The 27,905-nt window shown below is 36.3% G+C and overlaps 1 protein-coding gene across 1 annotated transcript in view; it reads right to left on the bottom strand.

Annotated features, from left to right (window-relative positions):
• The window catches only part of LOC126765313 (uncharacterized), a 32,909-nt gene extending 19,153 nt beyond the window's left edge, over nucleotides 1-13,756 (bottom strand). The window contains exons 1-2 of the mRNA XM_050483034.1: nucleotides 12,969-13,756; nucleotides 12,798-12,900 (exon numbers count right to left, since the gene is read on the bottom strand). Of these exons, the coding sequence (XP_050338991.1) occupies nucleotides 12,798-12,900; nucleotides 12,969-13,094 (229 nt within the window). The 5' untranslated portion in view covers nucleotides 13,095-13,756. The remainder of the gene's footprint in view (nucleotides 1-12,797; nucleotides 12,901-12,968) is intronic.
• Between the last annotated feature and the right edge of the window lie 14,149 nt (nucleotides 13,757-27,905).

Raw genomic sequence — 27,905 nt, 5'->3', positions numbered from 1 at the left:
CTGCACTTATATCCGTATTATATATGTATGTAAATGTATATTTTATTATTATTTTTTTTTTTATAGGTTCCACTGCACGCACTTCAAATATATGTATGTGTACAATATATGTTTGTATATATGGATTTTTAATCCTTTTTATAATATTTTTTTTTTTTTAACTTGGTTTCTTCGCTTGTCACTTCACTTAACCGTGAAAACCGAAAACCGAAAACGATAATTTGGCAATTGGTTGCGAAAAAGATATTTTTGTACTATATTTAATTTTAATTTTTTAATCACGCTCATGTCCCTGCTCGGGCGCCATGAAAATTCTCAAGAGTTTTTGAGATAAAACAAATTGTCGGGACACGTGAATTCACTTGAATTAAAATTCAACCAGTTGCCTGCACCGTGGCTGAACTTGCGATATTGCGACGAAAAATTAGCGAACGAAAGAAAACGCGTGCGATCTTGATTCCGGTCTAATTACAATTCCTTTCTTTATTTTAGCAACTAGATGACTTAGCCTAAATCTTAGAGCTAACGGGACAAAACAGTTGGAATGGAAGTATACAGGTATGTACAAAAAGAGGTGAGTAGTTCATTTTGTTAACTTATAGTAATAGATTAAGGTAAGTATATATAACATTATTAGGGTAAGTATACAATACTAATATAATTCAATATTTATAATTTTTTATAATTCATTTTTCTTAATTTTAGTTTTAGGTTTAAATATATATTTTGTCGCTTGACGCAACAAAAAAAAATATAGCTTGTTAGTACTTTTGTAACTAGTTGCAATTCGAATGAAATGTAAAACCATATCTTTGTTAAGTTTCAATAAAAAAAAAACAAAAAAAAATTTACTGCCGGACACATTTTTGGTCTCAGCGAAAACGTAACATGCTTACAATTTTGTTTATTTACATTTATACGCCAATTGACTAGCCATTCTTCGACAGACCTTAAGTGCTCGGCTAATATTCTTTATGTGGCATTTTTTACGGCTCACTAAAGCTGTGTCATTCGCAAAAGTGTATGTTAATACATTATTAGCTGTTGGAAGATCTGCTGTATGTATGATGTATAGTGTTGGGCCTAAAACACTGCCCTGTGGTACACCAGCCCCTATCTGTCGTTCATCAGATATGAAATCTCCCACTTTTACCATAAATTTTCTATTTTTAAATAAGACTCCAATGTTTTATACAATTCTAAAGGTAGAATATTCTTAATCTTATATAAAAGGCCTTCATGCCAAACCTTATCAAATAGTTCAGTCATTATAGTAAGTTCACCTCGGAATTCGATATGCCCATTTATAAGTCTGTAAATACTTGTATATTGACACCCTAAAGTTGTCTCAAAACCTACATATGGTAGGTATACCCTGCAAGTATACAATATGCAAGTATTAATAGACATATAAATGGGTATACCGAATTCCTAGATTCTTACCTAATTTAAGCTTAAATGACTGGACTAAAACGCCTGAGCCACGTCTAGAAATATAGCTGAACAGTACTCTCTGTGCTCAAATGCTTTTATTATTTCGTTAGTAATTCTATTTACTTGCTCTATCGTGCTATGTTTTTCACGAAACCCAAATGAGTGCGTTGGTATTATATTATTTTCGTGGAGGAAAGGAATCTCCTTTGATAGTAACATTTTTTTAAATATATTAGAAAGACAGGGTAGAAGACTGATTGGTCTGTACGTGTTAAGTCTTTCACAGGTTTATCTATCAAAATAATCTGCAACTTTTTACATGAATTAGGAAAGTATCCGGGATTAAGAATTGCATTGAAGAGCAAAGAGAGCACTTTTACCGCAATATTTGGTAACTCAATTAGCATTTTTGGGGTAAAATTGTCATGTTCTGGTGACTTTTTTGGGTTAAGTTCTTTTAATACTCTAGTAACTTCAGAAGTAGAAGTCCTAATAGACACAACCGACTCTTTAGCAGTATTGGGTAAAATTGACGGCATAAAGTTGTTCTTTGGCAAATTAGGTTGAAATACATTTCTAGGTGATTTGCAAAACAATAAGCCTTTTCTTCGTCACTTCGAGCCCAATTACCATTCAACTGTCTTAGAGACATGTTGGAATCTACTGGTGGTTTGAAAGCCTTTTGGGCAAAGGGAGTTTTGCTTGCTAGAATTTGGACACAGTTTCTTTATATAATTTTCAGTGTTGTGTTCTTCCTCGCATTTAAACGCTTTTTTTAACTTTCGTACAGCAGATTTCAGTTGAAGCAGAGTTGAAGGCGAGCGATTTAGCTGACATTCCCGTCTAGCTCGTCTTTTCTCATTTACAAGTTTCTCTATTTCCCTATATTTTTGACTTCAGCAAAATCTATTAAGTGTGGTATTTTTTTCCTATCACTGGGCTAGTATGTCGGCTTACCACGAGATATTATATCCAGCTTATTATGCTTATTCATAATAGTGTACAGCTGTCGTCCTTTCGGATTAATAAGACGTGAGCCCCAGTACGTGTGTTTTGCGTTGTAATCTCCACCTGGTAGAAATCTTTGACCTAGTGTTCCAAAAAAGTCTTGAAATTCGCTATCTAATTTTAAAACAAGGTGGACAATATATAGCCGTAAGGTATAAGTCACAACCCCGATTTTTTAGTGATACTGTTGTAGCTTGTAACTGTGGTTTGGCATGAGATTCTAGAGCATAGTGGTTAAAACGATTTCTAATCAACACTGCCCTGCCACCATGCGCTTTTCCATCTGGATGATTTGTAACATAGAGTCTAAATCCCGGTATATTGAAATTATTTTTATTTGTTAAATGAGTTTCTGATATAAGCATTACATCTATATTTAGACAGAAATCTAATAATCTCTAATTTATGTTGGTTAACACCGTTGGTTAACACCGCATTCCATATACAGATATTTAGTGAGCTCATTTTTACTTAATAAATTTTGCAGCTTTTAATTTGTGATTTTATTAAATCTTGGATCATGTTTTGCATGGTAGACATAAATTGTGTCATACACTGTGTAACATTTATAATCAAGTTTAAATACCTCCATTTGGAGGATTTTGCGGCAGTTGCATTTGCACAGTGTTGCCTTTCACCACATTTGCATAGCTTCCTTTCATACTATTATTGTTAGAAGTAATAAGATTTCAACTTTTTTCTGAGGTTGCAATAATTTCATTACGGGGAGTTTGTGACATTTGGTTACGACGTGCTTGAATGCCCAATGACAACTTCGATTTCAAATCTTTATATACAGGGCAACCTCTGTAGTTAGCAGTGTGATTTTCTCCGCAATTGCTGCATTTTTTATTTAATTCTTCTTTCTTAAGGGTGCATTTAGAAGTGGAATGTAAATCACCACATACCACACAAACACTTCGTAAAATACAATATGATTTAGTATGCCCATATTCTTGGCAGTTAGTACGTACATTGTACCGGACCGTTTCTTTTATGCGGTTCTTCAACAGTTACTCTACGATGCAGCAAATATTTCAAATTATATATTGGATGTGTTTCATTTTTTTAAGTTGATTTGAGTTCGGCAGCAATTCAATTTTAAACATTGGCTATGGTACTTTGTTTCTATTAAATATATTTACAACTGTTTTAATTCCAAAACCGCATTCTTTCAATGCTTCTTTGACTTCACTAAAGCCTACGGCGGACTCTAAACCAGCGTTTGAAAAACTACGCTACTCTCGTAGCATTTCATTTTACTCTTGCTACCGCTCTCACTTTGTCAGGAGCCACAGCATAGCCTTAGCATAACAATGTAAAGTATGTGCTCTACTCTGCTCCGAGTTTTGTTAGGTAAAAAACTATAGCTGGAGCGGGAGCAAAAAATTAAATTCTGCGCTATGCTCTGGCATAGCGGTAGCAAAAAAATGGGAGCGGTAGTACAGCAGAGCTAATGAAAATTTTCATGTGATACAGCTCCCGAATGTGTTTGTTGTTTTTTTTTCTTTTTTGCTTTTTTCTGTCATTTACAAGTATGGTACAAGTTGCTATATAAAAGAAAGTCGTTTATAACTCAAAAATGGCTGAACCGATTTGGCTTAAAATTGGCGGGGAGGTAGCTTAGAAGCAGGGTAAGGACATAAGATACATTTTATCTTTTTATGCTAAAATTCAATACATCTCATAAATACAAAAATTATATTTAAAATCATAAGCATTTGTTCAAAATTTATGTAAGAATCATTTGAAAATTTTAGTAATTCAAAAATAGAAAGAAATAAGTAAAATTTTTCATATCCAAACATGCTTAGTATATGGGTTATACTGACTTTGCTCCTTAACCAGGTAGTTTTCTTTTAAGACGAACCCGTCCGATATATTTAATATCACAACAAAAAATGGCATTGAAATTTTCATCATCAAGGCACTGCGGATTCTTTGCTAGATTATTGGTCAAGGACGCAAATGCATTCATAACAAACCAAACGGGATATCTAACATAAAGATATAACGGAATAATTGGAGTGTTGATAAAAAGGTTTATTATAATTTTAGATATACAGAAATCTTTTCGATTCTTTGCAATATACATTGAAGTATGTACATATATGCGTACAATTTCAAACTGATTCTTCCTAAAAAATTATAAAATTACTAAATATTGGGAATGGTAGAATAGAACTGCAAATACGCAGTGCAATGGATTAAAACTGGTACTGGTAATCAGAAGATGAATATTAACCACGTGTATTCCAAAAGATAAAGGCGAGGTATATAAACCTGATTTTTCCACGAAATTCGCATTTTTTTGTATAACTGACAAGAGCTACAGCGTCTAAAGTCAAAGCGATGCCATAAAATACCTCTGATCTGTAGGAATTTAAAGATAAAAAACCAAGATTGTAGTGTATTTTCAAAATTTTTACATGCCTCGGTCCAGTTCTTAATGTTAATATGTAGGGCTAAACTTTTCAGGGATTTTTTTCTTGGGGTATTTCCAAGGAAATTTCGTGACGGGACCGAACAAAATTAAAAATTCAAGAAAATAAAAACACCCTAATGTATATAAAAAGGGGGAAAGTATATGTAGTTAAAATTAATTTCGAAAATTCATAGTAATTGAGTATTGTAATACATCGCTGCTCATTCTATTAAGATGCTGGTTGTTTACCAGTAAATAACTATTTGGGTTGTTATTGTTTGTTGTACTGATAGTGCGCTTCTATTGTTCTAAGATAAAGTTGTTTTGATGATTTTTCTTTAATGTTTACTGAAACATAAGGTTGTGGTTAAAGGTTAAAGTATTAACTCGTTCGAGAGAATAATGAGAGCCAATACGAGAGTTTCGTATCATTTTATCCATGGATTCGTTTCTACGCGATAAATCCAAATCATGGGAAATTCTACGGTAACGTACGGTAAAGCGAGCGGTAGAAGCGGTGTTGGCTAATCATTTACATTGCGCTCTCATAAGATAGGTCGTATCAGCGGATTCGGGCTGCGGTTTTGCGTTGTTCGCTAAGTGAGCTATTCGCCTACAAATCAACGTAAATATACGGAATTTTAAAATATTTTAAATCAACAAGAGCTATATTGCCACTTCTTTCTGTGCTTTGCGGGTTTGCGGGGTTGACACTTTTCCCTTGTAGGAAAACATAAGAAATTGTTCAATTTATGATTTTTAGCTTTTGTCATCAACGCGAAAAGATGCTTGTAGGCATGCTCGGGGAGATGTAATGATGTTTGCTTTTATAAATAAAGCAACTTTGCCTGTTGAAAGTGCGCTTGCGCTCATGAATGAAAATGTTTTTGTTGCGTGTTTAACTCTAAATTTGGGCATCGACTACTTGACTGCCATACTGACTTGTGACTTGGAGAAAAAGGTTTGCAGTTTTTGTGGGTGACATATTTACATCTGTGCGCATATTAGTAAGTAGGTTTGTATGTACATTATTTGTCCGGCAATGTCATACACACATATATATGTACATATAGAGCATTATTACTGATAAATGATATTCAGAGGTGTTGTGGAGTCCAAGACAGATTTACTTAGCTGTCAGAATTGCAAACCAATTCTGATTTTCAATGAAGTCACACAATCTGTTTGGATTTTTGTCCTTTCGAACATACGCATAACCAATATTTGAATCAGCTGTTTACTAATGTGACAAATCTGTGGAAGCAATTCTAATAAAATTTGCAATGAGCTCGGCAATTTTAACTATCTTCTTACTAGAAGAAGAAAAAACGAAAAAAAGGAAAAGGAAAATATTAAGAGACCATAGTAACCCACTTTATACTCCAGGAGAATCGTAAGTGGAGTTTAGCTGGTATTTACTTGTGTGTTACTTTGCGCGCTTACTTTACAGATTCATATCACATTATCGACTGAATAATTCTTATGGTGTTAAATATCATAAAAGCACATTTGCAGTTCTTGACGATTTCACCTGCGTTTTGTAAATCCTCTTATGAGGTCTGGATTTTTTCCATAAATTCAAATATTATTTTTTTTTCTGTTCTGTTCTTATGTTTTTCCCTATAAAAATATAGTTAATTAATTCGTAACAATAAAGTAAATAGATTTCCTAAGTTAAAAATTTTCAGTTCTGATTCCGACAACTATCAGAGGCCGAATCGTTGCATCCGTGCACGGGTCGGCAAACATACAAAAGTATGTGATACGTGGTACGTCAATCGTACACGGTGATTGGCATTATGGCATACGATAGCAAACGGATCGTAATTTTTTTTCAATTCACAATAGTTTTTAATTTCCACATTGCTTTGGATCGTGTTTTTAGGTCACAATAGATGTGGAACTGTCAAATCTGTTGCAAATTTTCAGTAAACTAACAAAAGAGGATGGAGTCATGTGTAGAAGTTCACGCAAGTGAGGAAAGTTCTCTGATCGCCATTCACTTGGGATTGGCCAGAAACGATTCTTTTACATGTGACTCAAGCAGCTCACGACTTTCGGTCTTTGGCCAAGTATCCTCTGGGTAGCCTAAGAACATCCGTTCGAAGGCGAGCTAATGTGAGAAGGCGAAACATTCCCTACATAGGGTTGTGCGCTGGGCTTGGGACCCGCCACGTAAAAACCAATACCAATGAAACAGTTTAAACAGCCTCGGATGAGAGACCCCCCTTTTGATGACGACCATGGCAAACGGAATAAGGACAACGATTTGAGGGCATGCACCTGGAATGTCCGGACCCTTAATTGGGAAGGTGCCGCTGCCCAGCTGGTTGATGTCCTCGCGAAAATAAAGGCTGACATCACCGCCGTCCAAGAAATGCGATGGACGGGACAAGGACAGAGACGAGTAGGTCCTTGTGACATTTACTACAGTGGCCATATAAAGGAGCGCAAGTTTGGTGTTGGATTCGTGGTGGGAGAGAGACTCCGTCGCCGAGTACTATCATTCACTCCGGTGAATGAACGTCTAGCCACAATCCGCATCAAAGCGAGGTTCTTCAACATATCGCTGATTTTCGCCCACGCCCCGACGGAAGAGAAGGACGATGTGACCAAAGATGCCTTCTATGAGCGCTTGGAGCGCGCTTATGAGAGCTGCCCCCGCCACGATGTCAAAATCGTGCTTGGCGACTTTAACGCCAGGGTGGGCAAAGAAGGTTTATTTGGCACCACGGTCGGTAAATTCAGCCTTCACGACGAAACATCCCCAAATGGGTTGAGGCTGATTGACTTCGCCGGGGCCCGAAATATGGTTATCTGTAGTACTAGATTCCAGCATAAGAAGATTCATCAAGCTACCTGGCTGTCTCCGGATCGAAAAACTACCAACCAGATCGATCATGTTGTGATAGATGGAAGACACGTCTCCAGTGATTTAGATGTGCGTGCGCTCCGAGGTCCTAACATCGACTCGGATCACTATCGTGTTGCAGCCAAGATTCGCACCCGCGTCTGTGCCCAAAAAACGCACGCCAACAAACACAAGAAAGGTTCGACGTCGAGAAGCTGCAATCACAACAGACAGCCGAACGATTTTCTACTCGGCTTACACTCCTGCTCTCTGAGAGCGCTAGTCAACAACTCGGTATAAGGGAACTGTGGGACGGCATTTCAAATTCCTTACGTACAGCTGCAACCGAAACCATTGGTTTTCGGAAAGAGCAAAAAAAAAACAGCTGGTACGACGAGGAGTGCCGTGTCGCAGCGGAGAGAAAACAGGCTGCCTACCTCGCAACGTTACGATCGACCACTACACGTGCGGGATGGGATAGATACCGAGAGTTGAAGAGGGAAGCGAGACGCATTTGTAGACATAAGAAGAAAGAGGCCGAAATGCGTGAGTAAGAAGAGCTTGATAAGCTGGCCGACAGGGGTAATGCTCGAAAATTCTACGAAAAAATGCGGCGGCTTACAGAAAGTTTCAAGACCGGAGCATACTCTTGTAGAACCCCCAAAGGTGATCTAGTCACTGATGCCCAGAGCATCAGTGATGCCCAAAGCATAGTTAAATTAAGGAGACCCCACAATCTGCGCCAACTACCGTGGGATTAGCCTCCTCAACATCGCATATAAGGTTCTATCGAGCGTATTGTGTGAAAGATTAAAGCCCACCGTCAACAAACCTTATCAGTGTGGCTTCAGACCTGGAAAATCTACAACCGACCAGATATTCAATATGCGCCAAATCTGGGAAAAGACCCGTGAAAGGAGAATCGACACACACCACCTCTTCGTCGATTTCAAAACTGCTTTCGACAGCACGAAAAGGAGCTGTCTTTATGCCGCGATGTCTGAATTTGGTATCTCCGCAAAACTAATACGGCTGTGTAAACTGACGTTGAACAACACGAAAAGCTCCGTCAGGATCGGGAAGGACCTCTCCAAGCCGTTCGATACCAAACGAGGTTTCAGACAAGGCGACTCCCTATCGTGCGACTTCTTTAACCTGCTCCTGGAGAAAATAGTTCGAGCTGCAGAACTAAACAGAGAAGGTACCATCTTCTATAAGAGTGTACAGCTGCTGGCGTATGCCGACGATATTGATATCATCGGCCTCAACACCCGCGCCGTTAGTTCTGCTTTCTCTAGGCTGGACAAGGAAGCACAGAAAAGGGGTCTGGTAGTGAACGAGGGCAAAACGAAATTTCTCCTGTCATCAAACAAACAGTCGTCGCACTCGCGACTTGGTCTCACGTCACTGTTGACAGTCATAACCAGGAATAAGGGGATGTTAAACTTATTCCAGTGTGAGAGCGCCTCAAAATAAGCGTTTTTTATAACATTTTCCATTGTGGCCAGATCAGAAAAAAGCTATTTTTTTGGGCATTTTAAATATGTAAAACACCCAATTCGCATTTTCCACACCACCTATGGGGTATGCAAAATGGCGCGTTACCGAAGTTATTTTTGGGTGCTCGGTTCCCCAGTAGGCCTATATCACCCATTAAAAATTTATTTACATAAAAAAATGAAAAAAACATAACGATAACAATTCATATACGAGTATAAAAGTATAAAAAAAAGTAACAAAAACAATATCACTTGATATCACATAATAATACTATACGAGTATGATACTTAAAACTATAAAAATAAACGTACTATATATACAAATGCCAATATTTAAGCCCCAAATTCTAATTTGTAATTAAAAACTTTCTATTCTTTATCGTTCTAACTTTAGAGTCTCTTAATGCGAATCTGCTTAAAAAATATTATTTTAGTATAAAATATTTAGCTCATTGCAACCACTAAAAAAGGAAGATAAAAACTACAAATGAGAAACACACAAAATTTTATTCTTAAAATTGGGTAGAGATAAATCTTTATTTAAAAATTTAGTCACAAAATAAATTCTAATTCTAATAAATAGAGCAATAACTACCTTTGGGTCAGAGTCTTCACAACACAAGAAGGGCCTAATATCTTTTAATTTAGTAAAAAGAATTTCTCCTAATCCTATTTTATGACAATTTCTGTCAAATTCCTCAACAAATTTTGTTTCTAAATTATTAATAAATGCAACAAATTCTTGAGGCGGCTTCACTAAGTTGCATTTATCGATCTGGTTTTGGTGTATGAAGATGAATTCATCAGAAGGAATTTCATCTCCTAAATAAGGTAATGGCAGGAGGCATGTGTGCATTTTAAAAATTTTCAAATAAAGGTAGCCGCAAAAATAGTTAAAAGCATTTTCCTTTAAAAAGTTAATTTCTAAACTACTATCTAAAGTAATGGATCTAACAATGGAGTGTTCGGGCCGTGGTAAACCCTGGAAATCCTGCCAAGAAAGGTCACTTAAAACGGAATCATTGCACACATTAAGAAGAACATTATGGCTATGTTCTGATATAACTGTGGCTTCGGGTTCTAAAGGCAGCTCACAGTTACCTTTTGTTACGATATTTACGTAACGTAAACCCCACGACTTCCTAAATAAACTAGAGAACATGAAAGGTGTAACTCTAGTACCTCCCCTACTTCTAATCTGACCAAAAAAATGCTCTAAGCTGTCCTGACATAGTCGTCTTGTCTTTAGGTAAGGAAATCCTGAGTGTGACAGCAATCGCCACAATCGTCTTAAACTATTAATATTAATTAACCACCCCTTAATAAAATTGAAATTATTTGTTGTGTTGTTTCCTAACTCATCTACGACCCGAATTGTTTTTAAAACTTTTTCTGCCTCATCTAAAAACTGGTTTTGCTCCGGGGAACTTATAAAAACTTTTTTAGTGGGTACAATGGCCTCAGTGAAACTACTATTAAAAATATCGAATAATTTATTAAAAAAAGAAACGAAATCCGCGGTATTAATAAAACTCATACTATTTGAGCTTAAGGCTCCCGAGCTGTAAAGAGAAAGCATACCTGAAGCGACCGTATTACTTAACACTTGAGACGCGAATTTAACTTTCATTTTTTGAAATGTATTGGGGTATATATGAGCATCGGTTAATTTATGCGCACACCGATAACTCGACTTAGAGTCCTGTTTATAAAAATGGACTATATCTGACCAACATACGCGACTATTTTTAAAATCGACTTTATTTTTCATATTTTGTAAGCAGTTTCGACTACATTTTAATAAATGAGGGCTATCGTAAAAAAAACATATTTCCTTACCATTAACATTGAAAAAAGGCCGTGACATTGAAACACCTAGCAAATTGGCTAAATTTTGAAAATTGGTACCCTGGTCACAAACAAAATGGCAAGGAACTAGCCCTATATTTTGAAGTTGGGTAATGGCTTCAAGAATATATTTCTTGAGGACATCCCCTTTACATGAGCCTCTAATAAAGAAATAAGCTAACGGGTGGGACCAAGGTTCCCCACCTATACCTTGCACCATTATGGTCATTGCAGTTGTGGCTATTCTAGATGTGCGATTTTCATCGCCATAATCTTCCAGACCTATCACCCTATCAAATTTCCTATCATACTGCAGATGACATTTCAGTGACATTTCATCACAAGAAACTGATATGAACTTTTGTTCGAAAGAAAATCCCTTACTCCTAATTTGTAAAGACTTTATACTGCTTTGGGTGCAACCTGGGAAACGAGGCCAATCTGCGACAAAATTATGTAACGTAATTTCCGAGGGAAAACTAAGTTGGTGCTTTAGGTAGCGGTAAGCGATTGGCGACAAAAAAATACACCCAAAGCTAAAGTTTTAAGAAAACTATCATATCGCCGACCTTGACTTTGGCGATTACTATTAACAAAACTACTTCTAATACAAGCACCTAACTGAGGAGGAACTTTGCTGCAAACTATCTCAAGAGGATCTGACTTTTCCCTAAATGAACTACTTCTTAACATTTCCCTACATCTTTTTAATTCAGTTGCCATTTGAACCAACTGAGCTTTTAAACTCCTATTCTCCTGTTCTTTTTCATCTAATTTTATTTTTAAAATCCTATTCTCTTCCCTCAATTTTTTTTTCCTATCTGTCCCTGCTGTCAGACCCCTACCTGTTTGCGCGGCTTTTTCATTACTATTTAGTAGTTCCTCCTCAAGAAGTGGCAGAGGCTCTAAAATATTCCCGCGGTCTTCCCTTTCTAAAAGCGGAAGCAGCTGCCTCGATGCACCGTTTGCATTTGAGGCAGATTCTTCCATTTGGGGAAAAAAATCTTCAACGCCCATTTCAATAGGGTTTTCAAAAAAAGAATTTGGGGCGTTAAACATTGGCTCAATAATTAAATTTATATCCGGAACGGCTCTCGGACGCAATTTTTTTGCGTTACGCATTTCTTCAGAAAAATGCCGCTCACACGCAAAAATATGTTTAGGTGTTTTTTCATTTTGATCTTCAAAAACACCTAAACGTTTGAGCCAACATTTACGCCTATTAAAAGAAAATACGAAATGTTATATATAATCATAAAATATGTATAATAATAATAATAGTGCAAAAAGTGCATATTTAATGAATATTTTAAAGTACGATTTTTTTTTATAAATATCATAAATATTCAAAGATAAATCGTTACTTTAAAATAATTTATTTAGTTAATTAACGGTAATGGAAACAAATTGACAATTAAGCTCTTAATACGTAGAGCGCGACAGACTGCAAGCGACATTTGTCAAATATTAAAATACACACGTTCTTAAAGACATAGTTATTGAGGCAGCTGCACGACTACATAACTGTGTCCATAAGAACGTGTGCATTTTAATATTTGACAGATGTCGCTTGCAGTCTGTCGCGATCTACTTGTTCAGCATATCACACTTAAAAATACCCGGAATTTCAATTTCATTATCCAATCTATTTTACTTGCACAATTGAAACACTTATTTCATGGAAAGTAAAAGTCACAAACACTTTTTGCACTATTTAGCGTTTTTTACTCACCGTTCGAGATCCGTTCCACCGTTCGGAAAACTGAATATTCTGCCTCCCTCGCTGCAGCCAGCAACACATTTCCTCCAACTGCTGGTTGTTTTCGGCATTTTATCTGTAAAATAAAATAAAAAAGTATTAAATAAATGCAAATTTATTTAATAAAAGTTAAAATATACTCACATCTTCCAAATTATGTGCTGTTTTGCTTTCGCTATTCTTCGAACTAATGGCCGTTACAAATGGAGACAAAAAAATGAAAAATGTCTCCATTCGAATATTAATTTGGCGGGATTTCAATCTGGCCATCGCTCGTTTCCAATTGCTAAACGTCAAAACCTCCTGAACTCGATGAACTGTCAAAGTTTAGGTGGTTTTGACGTTTAGCAATTGCTCTCTCACTTCCAGTGAGAGAGCAGTTAAAGATCTCTTTATCTCTGGTCATAACTTTGAAGTTGTAGATAATTTCGTCTATTTAGGAGCCAACATTAACACCACTAATAATGTCAGCCTGGAAATCCAACGCAGGATTGCTCTTGCCAACAGGTGCTACTTTGGACTGAGTAGGCAATTGAAAAGTAAAGTCCTCTCTCGACGAACAAAAACCAAACTCTATAAGTCGCTCATAATTCCCGTCCTGCTATATGGTGCAGAGGCTTGGGCGATGACAGCAACCGATGAGTCGACGTTACGAGTTTTCGAGTGAAAAGTTCTGCGAAAGATTTATGGTCCTTTGCGCATTGGCCACGGCGAATATCGCACCCGATGGAACGATGAGCTGTACGAGATATATGACGACATTGACATAGTTCAGCGAATTAAAAGACAGCGGCTACGCTGGCTAGGTCATGTTGTCCGGATGGATGAAAACACTTCAGCTCTGACATTATTCGACGCAGTACCCGCCGGGGGAAGCAGAGGAAGAGGAAGACCTCCACTCCGTTGGAAGGACCAAGTAGAGAAGGACCTGGCTTCGCTTGGAATATCCAATTGGCGCCACGCAGCGAAAAGAAGAAACGAGTGGCGCGCCTTACAAAAATGACAGTTCAAAATCACTTCATAGGAGTGACATAGTTATAGTATATTTTCTTTGTTTATTTTCTCTTGCTCTTCTAATGTGCATCATTCACAATGCGTAACCTGCTTGTCAAATTTACTTGACTACAGCTCAAGATATAAGTAATTTTTTTCTTGAGCATTTACTTGAGAACTGGAATCTAACCTTTATAGTTCTTCATATCCATATCTAACTTCTTGTTTTGAAATAGAAAATTCCTTTTAAAGAGTAGCAACATTCATCATACATAATTTTTGACTGTGTAAAAAGGAGATGCACATATTTACAATGAACCTGTTAAAAATTGCAGCCAATGAATTGCGATTCGAAAAAAGATTTGAAAAGCGTCAGGTATGTTGCTAATATAAAATTTTAATCTTTTCAGAAAAACTGAATAATTGGGAGGAGTTTTAAATATATATGATATATTACTTAAATTTCATGCAGCCTCACATATTTCGTTGGTAAGTTGAATAAGGATATTAAGTTGTTAAGTTAGGAGGATGGAGTCATCTGTAGAAGTTCACGCAAGTGAGGAGCGTTCTCTGATCGCCGTTCACTTGGGATTGGCCAGAAACGATTCTTTTACATATGACTCAAGCAGCTCATGACTTCCGGTCTTTGGCCAAGTATCCTCTGGGTAGCCTAAGAACATCCATTTCGAAGGCGAGCTAAAGTGAAAAGGCGAAACATTCCCTACATAGGGTTGTGCGCTGGGTTTGCGACCCGCCACGTAAAAAACGATACCAATGAAAAACTACCAACAGTTTCTGATGAGAAACCCCCCTTTTGATGACGACCATGGCAAACGAAATAAGGACTACGATATTAGGGCATGTACCTGGAATGTCCGGTCCCTTAATTGGGAAGGTGCCGCTGTCTAGCTGGTTGATGTCCTCGTGAAAATAAAGGCTGACATCACCGCCGTCCAAGAAATGCGATGGACGGGACAAGGACAGAGACGAGTAGGTCCTTGTGGCATTTACTACAGTGGCCATATAAAAGAGCGCAAGTTTGGTGTAGGATTCGTGGTAGGAGAGAGACTCCGTCGCCGAGTACTATCATTCACTCCGGTGAATGAACATCTAGCCACATTCCGCATCAAGGCGAGGTTCTTCTACATATCGCTGATTTGCGCCCACGCCCCGACGGAAGAGAAGGACGATGTGACCAAAGATGCCTTTTATGAGTGCTTGGAGCGCACTTATGAGGGCTGCCCCCGCCACGATGTCAAAATCGTTGTTATAAACTCAAATAAGTATCTTTGACTTCTCACCGCTGTAGGAGGAAAAATAAAGACTTATATGAGCTGAGAATTTATTCATTCTGGTTTTTATTTGGTATTTTCCTTGCTTGTATACAATTTTTAAAACTATCCTAAATAACTAAATATATGTGTATGTGTGTATGTTTGTATGTTTGCACAGCACATGGGGTTGTTTTTAACTATACAATTTAATACATGTGTGTGTGTGTGTGTGTCTTTAATCTTTTCTATTCTGTAAATTTATGACATGTGCATTTTTATTTTTATTGGATGCGCATTGCATGTAAATGCATGGCTATGTTTATGTCAATACATATATATGTATGTATGTATGTATGCTTGAAAATAGATATTTATTTTTAATTGTATTTCGGCTTTGCTTATAAGCATGCATGTTCAATTAGGGTGGGTCGATTCCGAACTTTTTTCGATTCGGGATTTCTAATTGTGCGGAAAAGTTGCCTTAGTACTTCCTGATTCCAATGCAAATTTCTGTTTTGAGATTGGATTGCATCTTCAACCCCAACTCCGGCCATGAAATTTCGGAAATTCGCCTAAAATCGTGAAATTATCTACCTAGCGCCTGAAATACGCATCTCATGGCAAAATGTATAAAACAAAAGTTATTTGTCACGTCATTTGCTACCGAAATGGTATATGTGATCATGGCCGTAGGACGAACTGTTCCCGAGATACGAGCGAAAATGCGGCGCGCCCCAGCGCAAGGTGAAAATCGGCTTGCGGCCACACTTCTTGACGTTGATTTCGCCGAGTGCTATCACTCACATTCATTCACCTACGCCAAAGGACTCGTTCGGATAGGTCTCCACACAAAAATTTTTTCATCCAGTTCCTTCACTCTTGTCGGTGATTTCGCCGAGTTCTATCACTTACATTCATTTCCCTGCGCCATACGAAACGTTCGGACTGGTCTCCACGTAAAAATTTTTTCATCGAGTTCCTTCACTCTTGTCGTTGATTTCGCCGAGTGCTATCACTTATATTCTCTCAACAGAACACAGAACTCAAAATGTCTGTATCTAAATTTATATTTAGACAGAAATGTCCTGTGTTTGGCATATATCCGTACAATCTCTCTGAGTCCCAGTTACCTACTTACCAGGATGTTCTTTTGTGTTATCAGTGTGAAAGATTTCGTATAGGGCGGCTCCGAGGCAACAATTATGAACCTAGGAGTAAAGAGATTACAGAAATAGTTGCAAAAAAGGTTGAAAATACTTTCAAAAGGTCATCTATTCCGATAGTTTCACTCACCAGAGTTATACAAATGCTCACCACATACCATAAGAAATTTCTGACTCTTAAACAAATGTTCTTGAGGAACCCAATAGGTTCGAGCTCTAAAAGAGACGACTTTGTCTCTTCTGCATTTATTGCATTTATTTTTCTTCTTGCACTTGTCTAAAGGAAAGGAAAGTTCCTATCAATGAACAACCATTTCTCTTGGACCAGAGAACCAGAAGAATTGGTTGCATTGGAAGTGTTGATCTACCTGAAACAAAAAAGATTACAATGAAAAATGAACGTAAAGAAAAGCCTTCAAAACGTCATGCAATATCAACACTTACCAGAAAAGTATCAGCTAGAACACGTGACCATTCAGATCAGCCAGACTCTCATACAGACGACAACAATGTAGGTACGTCGCACATGGATTCTTCCAAAAACGATGCTGATGATGAATTTTCTCTTCCATCCTCTAATACCAAACAAAACACACTAGTATTAGAACACACTGCTTTAGCTGCCCAAAGATTGATTGTTTTGTTGATTGTTTCATCTGCTTTTCTGGATGCCAAAAAAGCAGGTTTGATAACAAAGGATCAGGCTAGCTTTGTCATTGACAAATGCAAGATTAGTCGGGCAAAGAAAAGTGTTGGAGTTAAGCTCCAAAACCCCGAAAGTATTGACTCTGTATATCGGCTGTATTTTGCCGCAAAGACAATACACTTACACAAGTCGGCGAAGGTGAAAAGTACTACCGCGACACTGTCAAAGAGGAACATATTTCTCTTATAGCGGAACCTGGTTGGCATTACTTTGGCCAAGTCACCTCTCCTTCCGGGTCAGCTGAGGATGAGACGCAAGCTATATGGCAACATTTACAAGACAATTCAGTTGATGTGGAACATCTAGAAGTTGTCGGTTCTGATGGCACCAACACGAACAGAGGTTGGAAAGGTGGAATCATTCGGAAACTAGACGAAAGAATGGTAGGCCATTACAGTGGGTTGTTTGTCTTCTACATTTCAACGAACTTTCATTTCGTGCTCTTTTCGAACACATAGATGGTATCTCAAAGAGTCCAAATACATTCTCTGGCGACATAGGTAAACTGCTCCCTGATTGTAAGAAGTTGCCTGTTGTCAAATTTGAAAGTTTTCCATCCTGCCAATTACCTTTGAGGTTATTAATCCGACCCAACTTAGCACAGACCCAGCTTATCTCTATAAAATATCAGAAGCTGTTATTTCCGGTCAATGTTCCTCAGATTTAGCATCGATGCATCCAGGTAACATGTGCAAATCTCGCTGGCTCACCTGTGCAAATAGAATTCTGAGATAAGACATTTCTACTGACAAACCATCAAAGGAAATAAAGATCAGAAGTTGGCCCTTGACCGTCTTCTGGCAGCCAGAGAAGCAGAGTCTGACACTGTAAATGGAAGGGTTATATGTAATAAAGTGCCAAAGCTGAATTTCAAAGCTAATAATTATTACGATATGACTAACTGGAAGACTATTACCTTGACTGTTCCACCAGTTCTTTGTTCAGTTACAAACGAAGAACTCATAAAAGGGCTGTCGGGAGACACTGCAGAGGTATGAAAACTTAGTGAATTCCCCTCTCACACCGTGGCAGTCGAGAGAACCGTCAAACTGGTGACAAAGGCATCTTCTAAAGTTTTTGGCCCCCAATCTCGTGATCGTTTTATACGCTCTACACTCAAATCTAGGCAACAAGTGCCAAAGTTTAGTAGAAAATCTGATTTTATCAATAAATTTGACACAGATTCAGACTAAAACAAGCCTGACATATGGTTGGTTGGTTGGGTTGGGCTTGGGAGGAACCCGAAGAGCAGCCACCTCCACGCGGTGGGTTCTGGGTGACCAATACAGGTTAGCTGAGAGCTGCAACAAGTTTCACCTTGCGCTGTGGCGCGCCGCCTTTTCGCTCGTATCTTGGGAACGGTTCGTCCTACGGCCATGATCACATGTACCATTTCGGTAGCAAATGACGTGACAAATAACTTTTGTTTTAAACATTTTGCCATGAGATGCGTATTTCAGGCGCTAGGTAGACAATTTCACGATTTTAGGCGAATTTCCGAAATTTCAAGGCCGGAGTTGGGGTTGAAGATGCAATCCGATCTCAAAACAAAGAGTTGTATAGGAATCAGGAAGTACTAAGGCAACTTTTCCTCACTATTAGAAATCGCGAATAGAAAAAAGTCCGGAATCGACCCACCCTAATGTTCAATGATATTTTAACATATTGCCAAGGGAAAGAAGAGATTATTGAAAATTAGTGGACTAGGTCAGTATAATAAAACTCTCAAAGGGTTTGGTGTTCGTATGTTTTAATTTTTTTTTTACGACCTTTTAAATTTTTTCCTTATCTTGATGTTTTTTCGCTTAGTTGTAAGATTTTGGGGAAAACGTAGTTTAACATAACTCGCGAACCACTTGTCCGATTTTTATGAAACAAATTTAGAAAAATTAAGAATTACAGTTTCTCTAATCTGTTTCTTTACCGTTTTCCTATATGTGAAACACTTTCAAAGTTAAAAATGAATGTATGAAGGAAAAAAAGCTTTTTTTTTCCTAAAAATTTAAAATCCAGCAACACTGGAAATTTAATTTAATTTTGTATCTCTTTTGTATAAGGTTTGAAATGTGGATTTGTATGGTTGTAGTTATAAAATTAATTAAACCTTATACAAAATTTATGAACATTAAAGAACTGTAGGGAAAATGGTTTAAATATCAAGGTGCTATTATTTTGGTCACAACAGGTACATATGTATGTAAGTATATCTAATTATTGATATTTTTCTGAATTATAAATTTTTTTTAATAAATTCAACAACTTTTAAAATATTTTTAAAAGCTATAGAATTATTTTAAAAATGCATAAATATTTCAACCCATTTATCTACTACAGTTTTTTCACTGTTTCCCCATTCGTTTAATTTATCGGAAGTTAAATAATTTTTAACGTTTTCTCGTCAAATAATTCACGATCAATTATATCAGTTTTATTTCTGATTTCCATGACGTATATTAAATTTCTTTCCACAGAATTCCAAGATGGTAATTTACGCAGAAGTACCCATTCCATCACTTCTACGTCTTTAAAGGCTTGATCCCACTGATTTAAATAATCAATGCAATTATTATAAAATTTTGTCGAGTTACTATTAAATTCATCTGCATATTTCATTCCCGTTTTATCCAACGCGGAAATCAAATTCCTTACAACTAGAGGTATAAAAATTTTAAATTTGAGTTCTTTAATAAGTAATCCCACTTCTATCATAGAGATTTTCTGGGACTCAATTTGAAGAATATAAGTGTGGAAAAGAGATGCTTGAAAATGTGCAAAAAAAAGCCACGCTTCGGATGCAGGATCTCCAAAAAAATTGTATAAAATAGTCGGACATTTGGGTTGTTGTAAAAACTATTCCTTCAATGGTTTATAAAGCTTTTAAATTCTTTCCATTGACGGCTTAAGAGTAAGCCATCTGGTTTTACTAAATCCAAGTAATTTTTTGTATTCAACATCAACTGAGTCACATATTTGCTTTAAATTTTCAACTCTAACTGTATATATGTATGTAGAAGTACGAAAAAATTTTAACTACAATTACTTCAATATCTATCGGCAGACAATCTATGGAGGCTTGAATACAATTATTAATAATGTGCGCAGCCCAATTTATTCCAATAAGCATATTACCGGTAGATTCTTTAAGCTATTTTTTCACGTCTTGCTGCTCCACCAAAATTGCAGTTGGTGTTACCCCGCATAAAGCGAGTAATTTTTGGTTCACATCAAATTTAGACACTACATTGGAAATTAGAGCTGTTAAAATATCTGACGATTCACCTGACAGTTCCTTTACATCCAATATTTTTATTTGTATTCCCTTTTGCGGCAAGAAGTATCTGACAAGCACCGGACAAATCTTAATGCCGCCATGATTTGACCAATCGGAGAAAATGGAAATAAAATTAACTTCCCGCAAATCAGCTTCGATTTGCTGCAATACGTGTGGTACTAATACATTACACACAATAGCTTCAGTTTTAGTGCGAGCGGATGAATAGTTTTCGTCAAAACATCTTTTAATTAATTTTGATCTGCAATCATTAGAACGAAATGAAAAGTTGTGGTTTACGGTGTGGTACGCCCAAGTACCTTCATTGATGCTGGTCTTCATTCCCTGGTCATCCATTGTACGTGGTCGCACAAAATTGAGAACGGATTTACTGGTTGAAGTTTCAAAATCAGCCTTACGATGTCTTTGCGAAATCAAATGGCGTTCAATATCACATTTACCACCATTAGCAATGGAAAAAACAGCACTGCATTTCAAACATTTCACTCAATTCTCATGTGCTGCCTATTTTATAAACGCGTTCTCTTTCAAATTATTGTTGAAAGTGCATTTTCTATGTGGAGCCATAACGCTACAATAAAAAAGTATTTAATTGAAGTGTTCAAACAATTTTCTGAAGACTTAATAATTTTTTTTGCTATTTCTTGTTCGATGGTCAATCGTTGCGCAGCATTCACGAAAATTGCATTGCAAGAAACATATGTTCATTAGAAATGGTAGTTATTATCGATAACTGCCTACATTTTGATTAGTAAAGGGCTGCCGCCGTACATTTTTAAGTATCGAATAAAATGCGGGACAAAGGCAGGCAAAATTTTCAGGTTTTTCTGTTTCGAAAAATTACGCAGGACAGAGGTTTGAAAAACAGTACGGTCCTGCAAAAAACAGTACGGATGGTCACCGAAGTCATAATATCACATTCATTTCCCATGGTTTTTCATCTTAACAAATTAATTTTTTCCAATCAGGCGTACTAAATGGTCCAGATATACGAAAGCTGATTAAAAGTGACACATTCAACAATATTTGGATTGACGCTGAATTGAATGCATGGCAGGCAATCAAAGAAGTAATAGAAGGCTTGTTGGGAAAGCATCGTTCTAACAACTACGATGTTTCTGTCGCAAGGATGTTAAGAGCATTCTCGGAAATTGGTGTCCACATGTCCTTGAAAATCCATTATTTACATCATCATCTGGACTACTTCAGCAAACAATTGGCTACCGAATCTGATGAACAAGGTGAACGCTATCATCAAGTTGCTATGCCATTTGAAATGAGGTAATACTGATTTTTTATTTTTTCAAACTTATTTTAATAAAACAAAAACTTACAGATATAGAGGCAAAAAGTCGCCGAGTGCAATAATTGCGATAATTTGCTGGTGAAATAAGCTTGTATGGCAAGATAGGGATGATCTTGACGATAAAGAATTTTCAGGAGATGCAGAAGGGCCAACAGTGGAGTCACACATTGACGTTGTGTGTGGTTCAGAAACTGATGATAGCGATGAATGCGATGCCACCGAAAAAGTCTAAGCAATATTTATTAAAAAAAATAAAAATAAATAAATAAAATAAAAATTAATAAATAAAATAATAACAAAAAATTATAAAAATGTTTACTCTATTTTTTTAGTAGTTAATGGCCAGAAGTCTGGAGTTATTGGGAAAAATTTATAAAAAAAAGGCGATAAATGACACCTTTTTGAATAAAAAAAAATAGAAATTGTAATTCTTAATTTTTCTAAATTCGTTTCATCAAAATCGGACAAGTGGTTTGCGAGTTATGTTAAACTACGTTTTTACCGAAATGTTACAACTAAGCGAAAAAACATCAAGATAAGGAAAAAATTTAAAAGGTCTTAAAAAAAAATGACACATACGAACGCCAAACCCTTTGAGGGTTTTACTATACTGACCTAGTACCATCACCCTGACTTGGAATTTCTCACCCCCCAGACAATAATCCCAAAAATGTTCCACAGTTCTACCGATTGGGAATATTGACAATGATTCTATCAGCATGATTCGCTTTACATTTAAAACGGAAATATAGTATTAAAAGGCATAATATTACAATTACTACTAACACTAAAGATACATGTCCGCTATGGTTTCTTAAATTTAACTCACTTAATTATACTCTCGCAACAAAGTTGCTAAGGAGAGTATTATAGTTTTGTTCACATAACGGTTGTTTGTAAGTCCTAAAACTAAAAGAGTCAGATATAGGGTTATATATACCAAAGTGATCAGGGTGACGAGTAGAGTTGAAATCCGGATGTCTGTCTGTCCGTCCGTCCGTCTGTCCGTCCGTCCGTCCGTGCAAGTTGTAACTTGAGTAAAAATTGAGATATCATGATGAAACTTGGTACACGTATTCCTTGGCTCCATAAGAAGGTTAAGTTCGAAGATGGGCAAAATCGGCCCACTGCCACGCCCACAAAATGGCGGAAACCGAAAACCTATAAAGTGTCATAACCAAGCCATAAATAAAGATATTAAAGTGAAATTTGACACAAAGGATCGCATTAGGAAGGGGCATATGTGGACGCAATTTTTTTGGAAAAGTGGGCGTGGCCCCGCCCCCTACTAAGTTTTTTGTACATATCTCGGAAACTACTATAGCTATGCCAACCAAACTCTACAAAGTCGTTTTCTTCAGGCATTTCCATATACAGTTCAAAAATGGAAGAAATCGGATAATAACCACGCCCACCTCCCATACAAAAGTTATGTTGAAAGTCATTAAAAGTGCGTTAACCGACTAACAAAAAACGTTAGAAACACTAAATTTTACGGAAGAAATTGCAGAAGGAAGCTGCACCCAGGCTTTTTTAAAAATTGAAAATGGGCGTGGCCTCGCCCACTTATGGACTAAAAACCATATCTCAGGAACTACTAGACCGATTACAATGAAATTCGGTATATAATATTTTCTTAACACATGTACAAAATATGGGTGAAATCGGTTTACAACCACGCCTTCTTCCAATATAACGCTATTTTGAATTCCATCTGATGCCTTCTCTGTATTATATATATGTACATTAGGAACCAATGATGATAGCGGAATAAAACTTTACACAAATACGGTATTTGAAAAATATATAAATGACTGATAATGAAATCTCGATTATCACTTTATCGTGCGAGAGTATAAAATGTTCGGTGACACCCGTACTTAGCCCTTCCTTACTTGTTATTTTTAAATTTTATCAGTATATTAGTCAACAGGACATTTTTCAAATATTTCTTCAAAGAGACTTTTCTTTGATGTAACTGGAAAAATGTACGTGATGTTTTTTTTTTACCTTCTAATTCAAACTTAGGAACCTTCAAAGATAACGATGCACGCATAGCCAAGACAGTTGAATTTTTTCGCTTTTTATTTGTAGACTTGTGTTATTATCTTATGCTAAGCGCGTTTTTGTTTATTTTTATACTCTCGCAACAAAGTTGCTAAGGAGAGTATTATAGTTTTGTTCACATAACGGTTGTTTGTAAGTCCTAAAACTAAAAGAGTCAGATATAGGGTTATATATACCAAAGTGATCAGGGTGACGAGTAGAGTTGAAATCCCGATGTCTGCCTGTCCGTCCGTCCGTCTGTCTGTCCGCCCTGATGACATGTACGAAATATGGGTGAAATCGGTTCACAACCACGCCTTCTTCCAATATAAAGCTATTTTGAATTCCATCTGATGCCTTTTCTGTATAATACGAGTATATACATTAGGAACCAATGATGATAGCGGAATAAAAATTTACACAAATACGGTATTTGAAAAATATGTAAATGACGGATAATGAAATCTCGATTATCACTTTATCATGCGAGAGTATAAAATGTTCGGTGACACCCGAACTTAGCCCTTCCTTACTTGTTTTAATTCGTTGTTGCTGATCTTGTCAATGCCTTCTCGTAGTTTTCTCTGCTGTTCGTTGTCGTCTATTCTACTTATTTGAAGAGTAGTTATATGGTTTTTGAAAACTTTAAAGATCCAAGTATTTTCTTCAAACAGTTCTGACCAAAATATTGATTTAGTCACTTTCTCATATGTACAGTTGGTGTGTCCGCTTTCTAACAACGCTGAAAGTTCGCATGTTTGATCTAAAGCAGGTTGCCATGGAGATTTTCCTTTGCATATTAAATGGTTGTTGTACATACATTGTACATTTATTTAATTCTGCTTGTGACATTAAAAAATATGAGTTAAGTCCAAAGTTGTAAACTAAAAATTCGTTTCTTAGTTTTGCTTTTAATATTCTTCCATTATATTCATGTGGAATTACTATTAATTTGTATATATCCGATGATTCACTTTGAATTAAAGGTAGTTCTGCCTTTATGACTAATTTATCGTCCACAATTATTCCTCGCGTTTTCATCAAATTGTATACATCTCTTAGTTGTGTGTTGGTTTGTTGTCCAGGTATAAACAACTTTGCTGCCAGTTTGTCCTTTATTAACATCAGTTCTGTTTGTAATTATGTTGGAGTCAAAAGTGTAGGATTTATTCTTCCTTGGTTTAAATCTATCAGCAATTCTATTACTGCATTTTGTATTTTTTCACATTCACTCAATAATATGGTAATTTGAGTAACTAGCATTTGAAATTGAATCGCCATTTTATCACGATTTATGTCCTTTATAATTTCGGATTGATGTTTGTTTATTTGAGTTTGGATTTTACAGGACTGCGAATTGACTTCATTCAAATTTTTATTTATAATGTTGGCTGTAGAGTTTATTAAAGAGATTTGAGATTTTAGCCTATTCTTGATCTGATGTTGATTAGAAAGTAATGTTTTAAAATTACTTTCTATTACTTCTTGATCATCTGTATCCATTAACCCAAACAGCATGTTGTAAATTGAACCGACCCGTTCTAATGGAGCTTTTTTTGCCTTTTATTGTACACAATCAAATTATGATTGTGACTTAAATCTTCGTAACGTTTGCCTAGTGATAATGATATGACATTACATACCTCATTAAACTGGGATAATAGCTGGCAATGATTTTTTATTCTTTGAATGCAATTTGCCAACATATTATACTGTTCGAAATTTGCATTAAGATCATAATATATAAGAAAATCCCAGGTAGATGTGATTACATCCATTTTTTCTAGTGAGTCCAGGTAAATTGTAGTATTTTCAGGAAGTTTGCTCACTGTTGCACTTCTTTCTTGAGGAATGTGTATGTTCATACCAAGAGTACTTGTTGCCATGTGAACCCTAAGATCAAGAGCGCAGTTTTGCTTCTTCATAGGTATAGTTGTGATTGCAGAAGTTCTTACGTAATTTCTTTCTTCATTATTGTCTGTTTGTTTTATAAGTGGACATAAATTGTGGATTGGTCTTTTCAATGTGTTGTTGGAAAGCTTTAACGCCACAACTCGAACACGTCCATCATTTCCTGGATGCGTTTCTGTAACTTTTCCGAGAGGTAATTTGGTAGGCTGAGTATTTTCATCTTTTACAATGACAATATCTCCTTCTTTTATATTATTCGCTGGAATTTTCCACTTATTCCTTTGTTGAAGTGTATGTAAATACTCATCTTTCTACCGATTCCAAAAATCTCGGTGAATTTTTTCTATTAATTTCCATTTGTTTAACAAGGAAATGTTTACATCCGCACCCGAAGAAGGGATTGATAATATAGGTTTTCCTATTAAAAAATGTCCTGGTGTTCCATTATAATCGTTTATAGCATATAATCAACGCGAATTTAACGAAGCTTCTATTTGTGCTAAAACTGTTGACATTTCTTCAAAAGTTAGCTTAGTGTCTCCAATTGCTCTTTTTAAGTGGTATTGCTTTTGTTGAAAGACATACAAAAACTGCTACATATCCTTTGAATGATTTTTGCCCACGGCCTTTAGAACATCTCACATGAAACGGTCCAGCATAGTCAACTCCGGCGTAGGTAAAAGGACTTGATGGTGATACTCTGAATTCTGGTAAATTGACCATCATTTGTTTTGCTGTGACTTGGTTGTATCTTATGCATTTGCAACATTTTCGTATACAACTTTTGATTGCATTTTTCAACCCTACGTCTCCTTATTATTGCTTCTGTTAATATGTTTCCACCATGTAAAGTGGAATGGTGAGAATCTTTTATTATCAACGAACTCAAATAGATAGAATTTGGAAAGACTTATAGGATTATTTTTGCAATACGGTAATTCTGCGTTTGTTAGTCATCCTCGAACTCTCATAATACCATTTTTATCTAAAAATGGATTGAGGTTAACGATTTGACTCGTATTGCTTATGTGTTTCTCACTTATTAACTTATTTATTTCATCTTTAAATAACTGTTTCTGAGTTTGTCGAATGATTACGTTTCTAGCTGATTGGAGTTTCTCTGCAGATAAGTTTACGGTTTGATAATTTCTTTGTTTTTTCCCAAACCGTAGTATATACATATGCCATAACCCTTTGTAGTTTCAACCAACTAGAATATCTGCTAATTAAATTATCCATAAATTCGTTCTGATCCTTTGATGTTAACAATATTCTTGCTGAGTCGTTTGTTTTGAATTCTGGCCATTGACTTGCAGATAATTTCAGCCATTTTGGTCCATACCACCAAATATCTAGATTTGATATTTTCTCCACAGAAATACCTCTTGATGCAACGTCTGCCGGATTGTCTTTAGAGCTTACATGTTTTCACTTCACTTTAGAAGTAAGCATTTTGATGTATTCAATTCGATTTCTTATAAATTTATCTTTATTTTTTGAAATTTCAATCCAGCTTATAGTTATAGTTGAATCACTCCATGCATAGGTTGCTTGACATATGCTAATTGTTTTTATCACTTTACTGATCAATTTAGCTAACAAGTGTGCTGCGCAGAGTTCTAATTTCGGAATTGTTTTTCGGTTTTTGAGTGGGTTTACTTTTGTTTTTGCTGTTAAAAGTTTAACATTGTTACTCTTTTTTATGTATATAACTACGGCATAAGCTCTTCCTGAAGCATCGCAGAACCCAATCATTTGAATTTGAGAGTCCATACAAGTTCCTATCCATTGTGGAATCCGTACGTTTTCTATTAAATACAATTTCTCTATGAATTGCATCCATTCCTTCTGTAGATCTTCTGGTAGTTGATTATTCCAGCTAGATTGCAGTGTCCAAAGTTTTTGAATGTATAACTTTGCAATTATAATCATGGGAGAAATCCAACCCAGTGGGTCAAATATTTGTGCAAGCTGAGAAAGAACACTCCTTTTTGTAATAATTTTTGAATTTTTCAAATTAATTTTAAATTGGAATTGATCTTCCTGTGGATTCCAATGCAGTCCAAGGGTTTTTACAGCTTCATTTTCCTTTATTTGTATGACTTCATTGTCTTCAGTATTAGATATGTTATTAGTAATGCTGGTTTGATTTGATAACCACTTCCTGAGATGAAATCCAAATTCCTGAAGATGTTTGCTGATGTTTCGTTGTACACTATATATTCACATTCTTCTACTGAATTTGCACCGGTCATAAGATCATCCATTTAGAAGTCCTCTTTAATTATTTTTTGTAACTTTTCAATTGGGCACTTATTAGCGATTTCAATTAATGTACGCACTGCTAGATATGGCGGTGATACGGTCCCGTATGTTATTATTGCTAGCTC

Source organism: Bactrocera neohumeralis, unplaced genomic scaffold, assembly GCF_024586455.1.
Source record: "Bactrocera neohumeralis isolate Rockhampton unplaced genomic scaffold, APGP_CSIRO_Bneo_wtdbg2-racon-allhic-juicebox.fasta_v2 cluster10, whole genome shotgun sequence".
Classification (NCBI taxonomy): domain Eukaryota; kingdom Metazoa; phylum Arthropoda; class Insecta; order Diptera; family Tephritidae; genus Bactrocera; species Bactrocera neohumeralis.
This window is presented reverse-complemented; position numbering and strand designations above follow the sequence as displayed.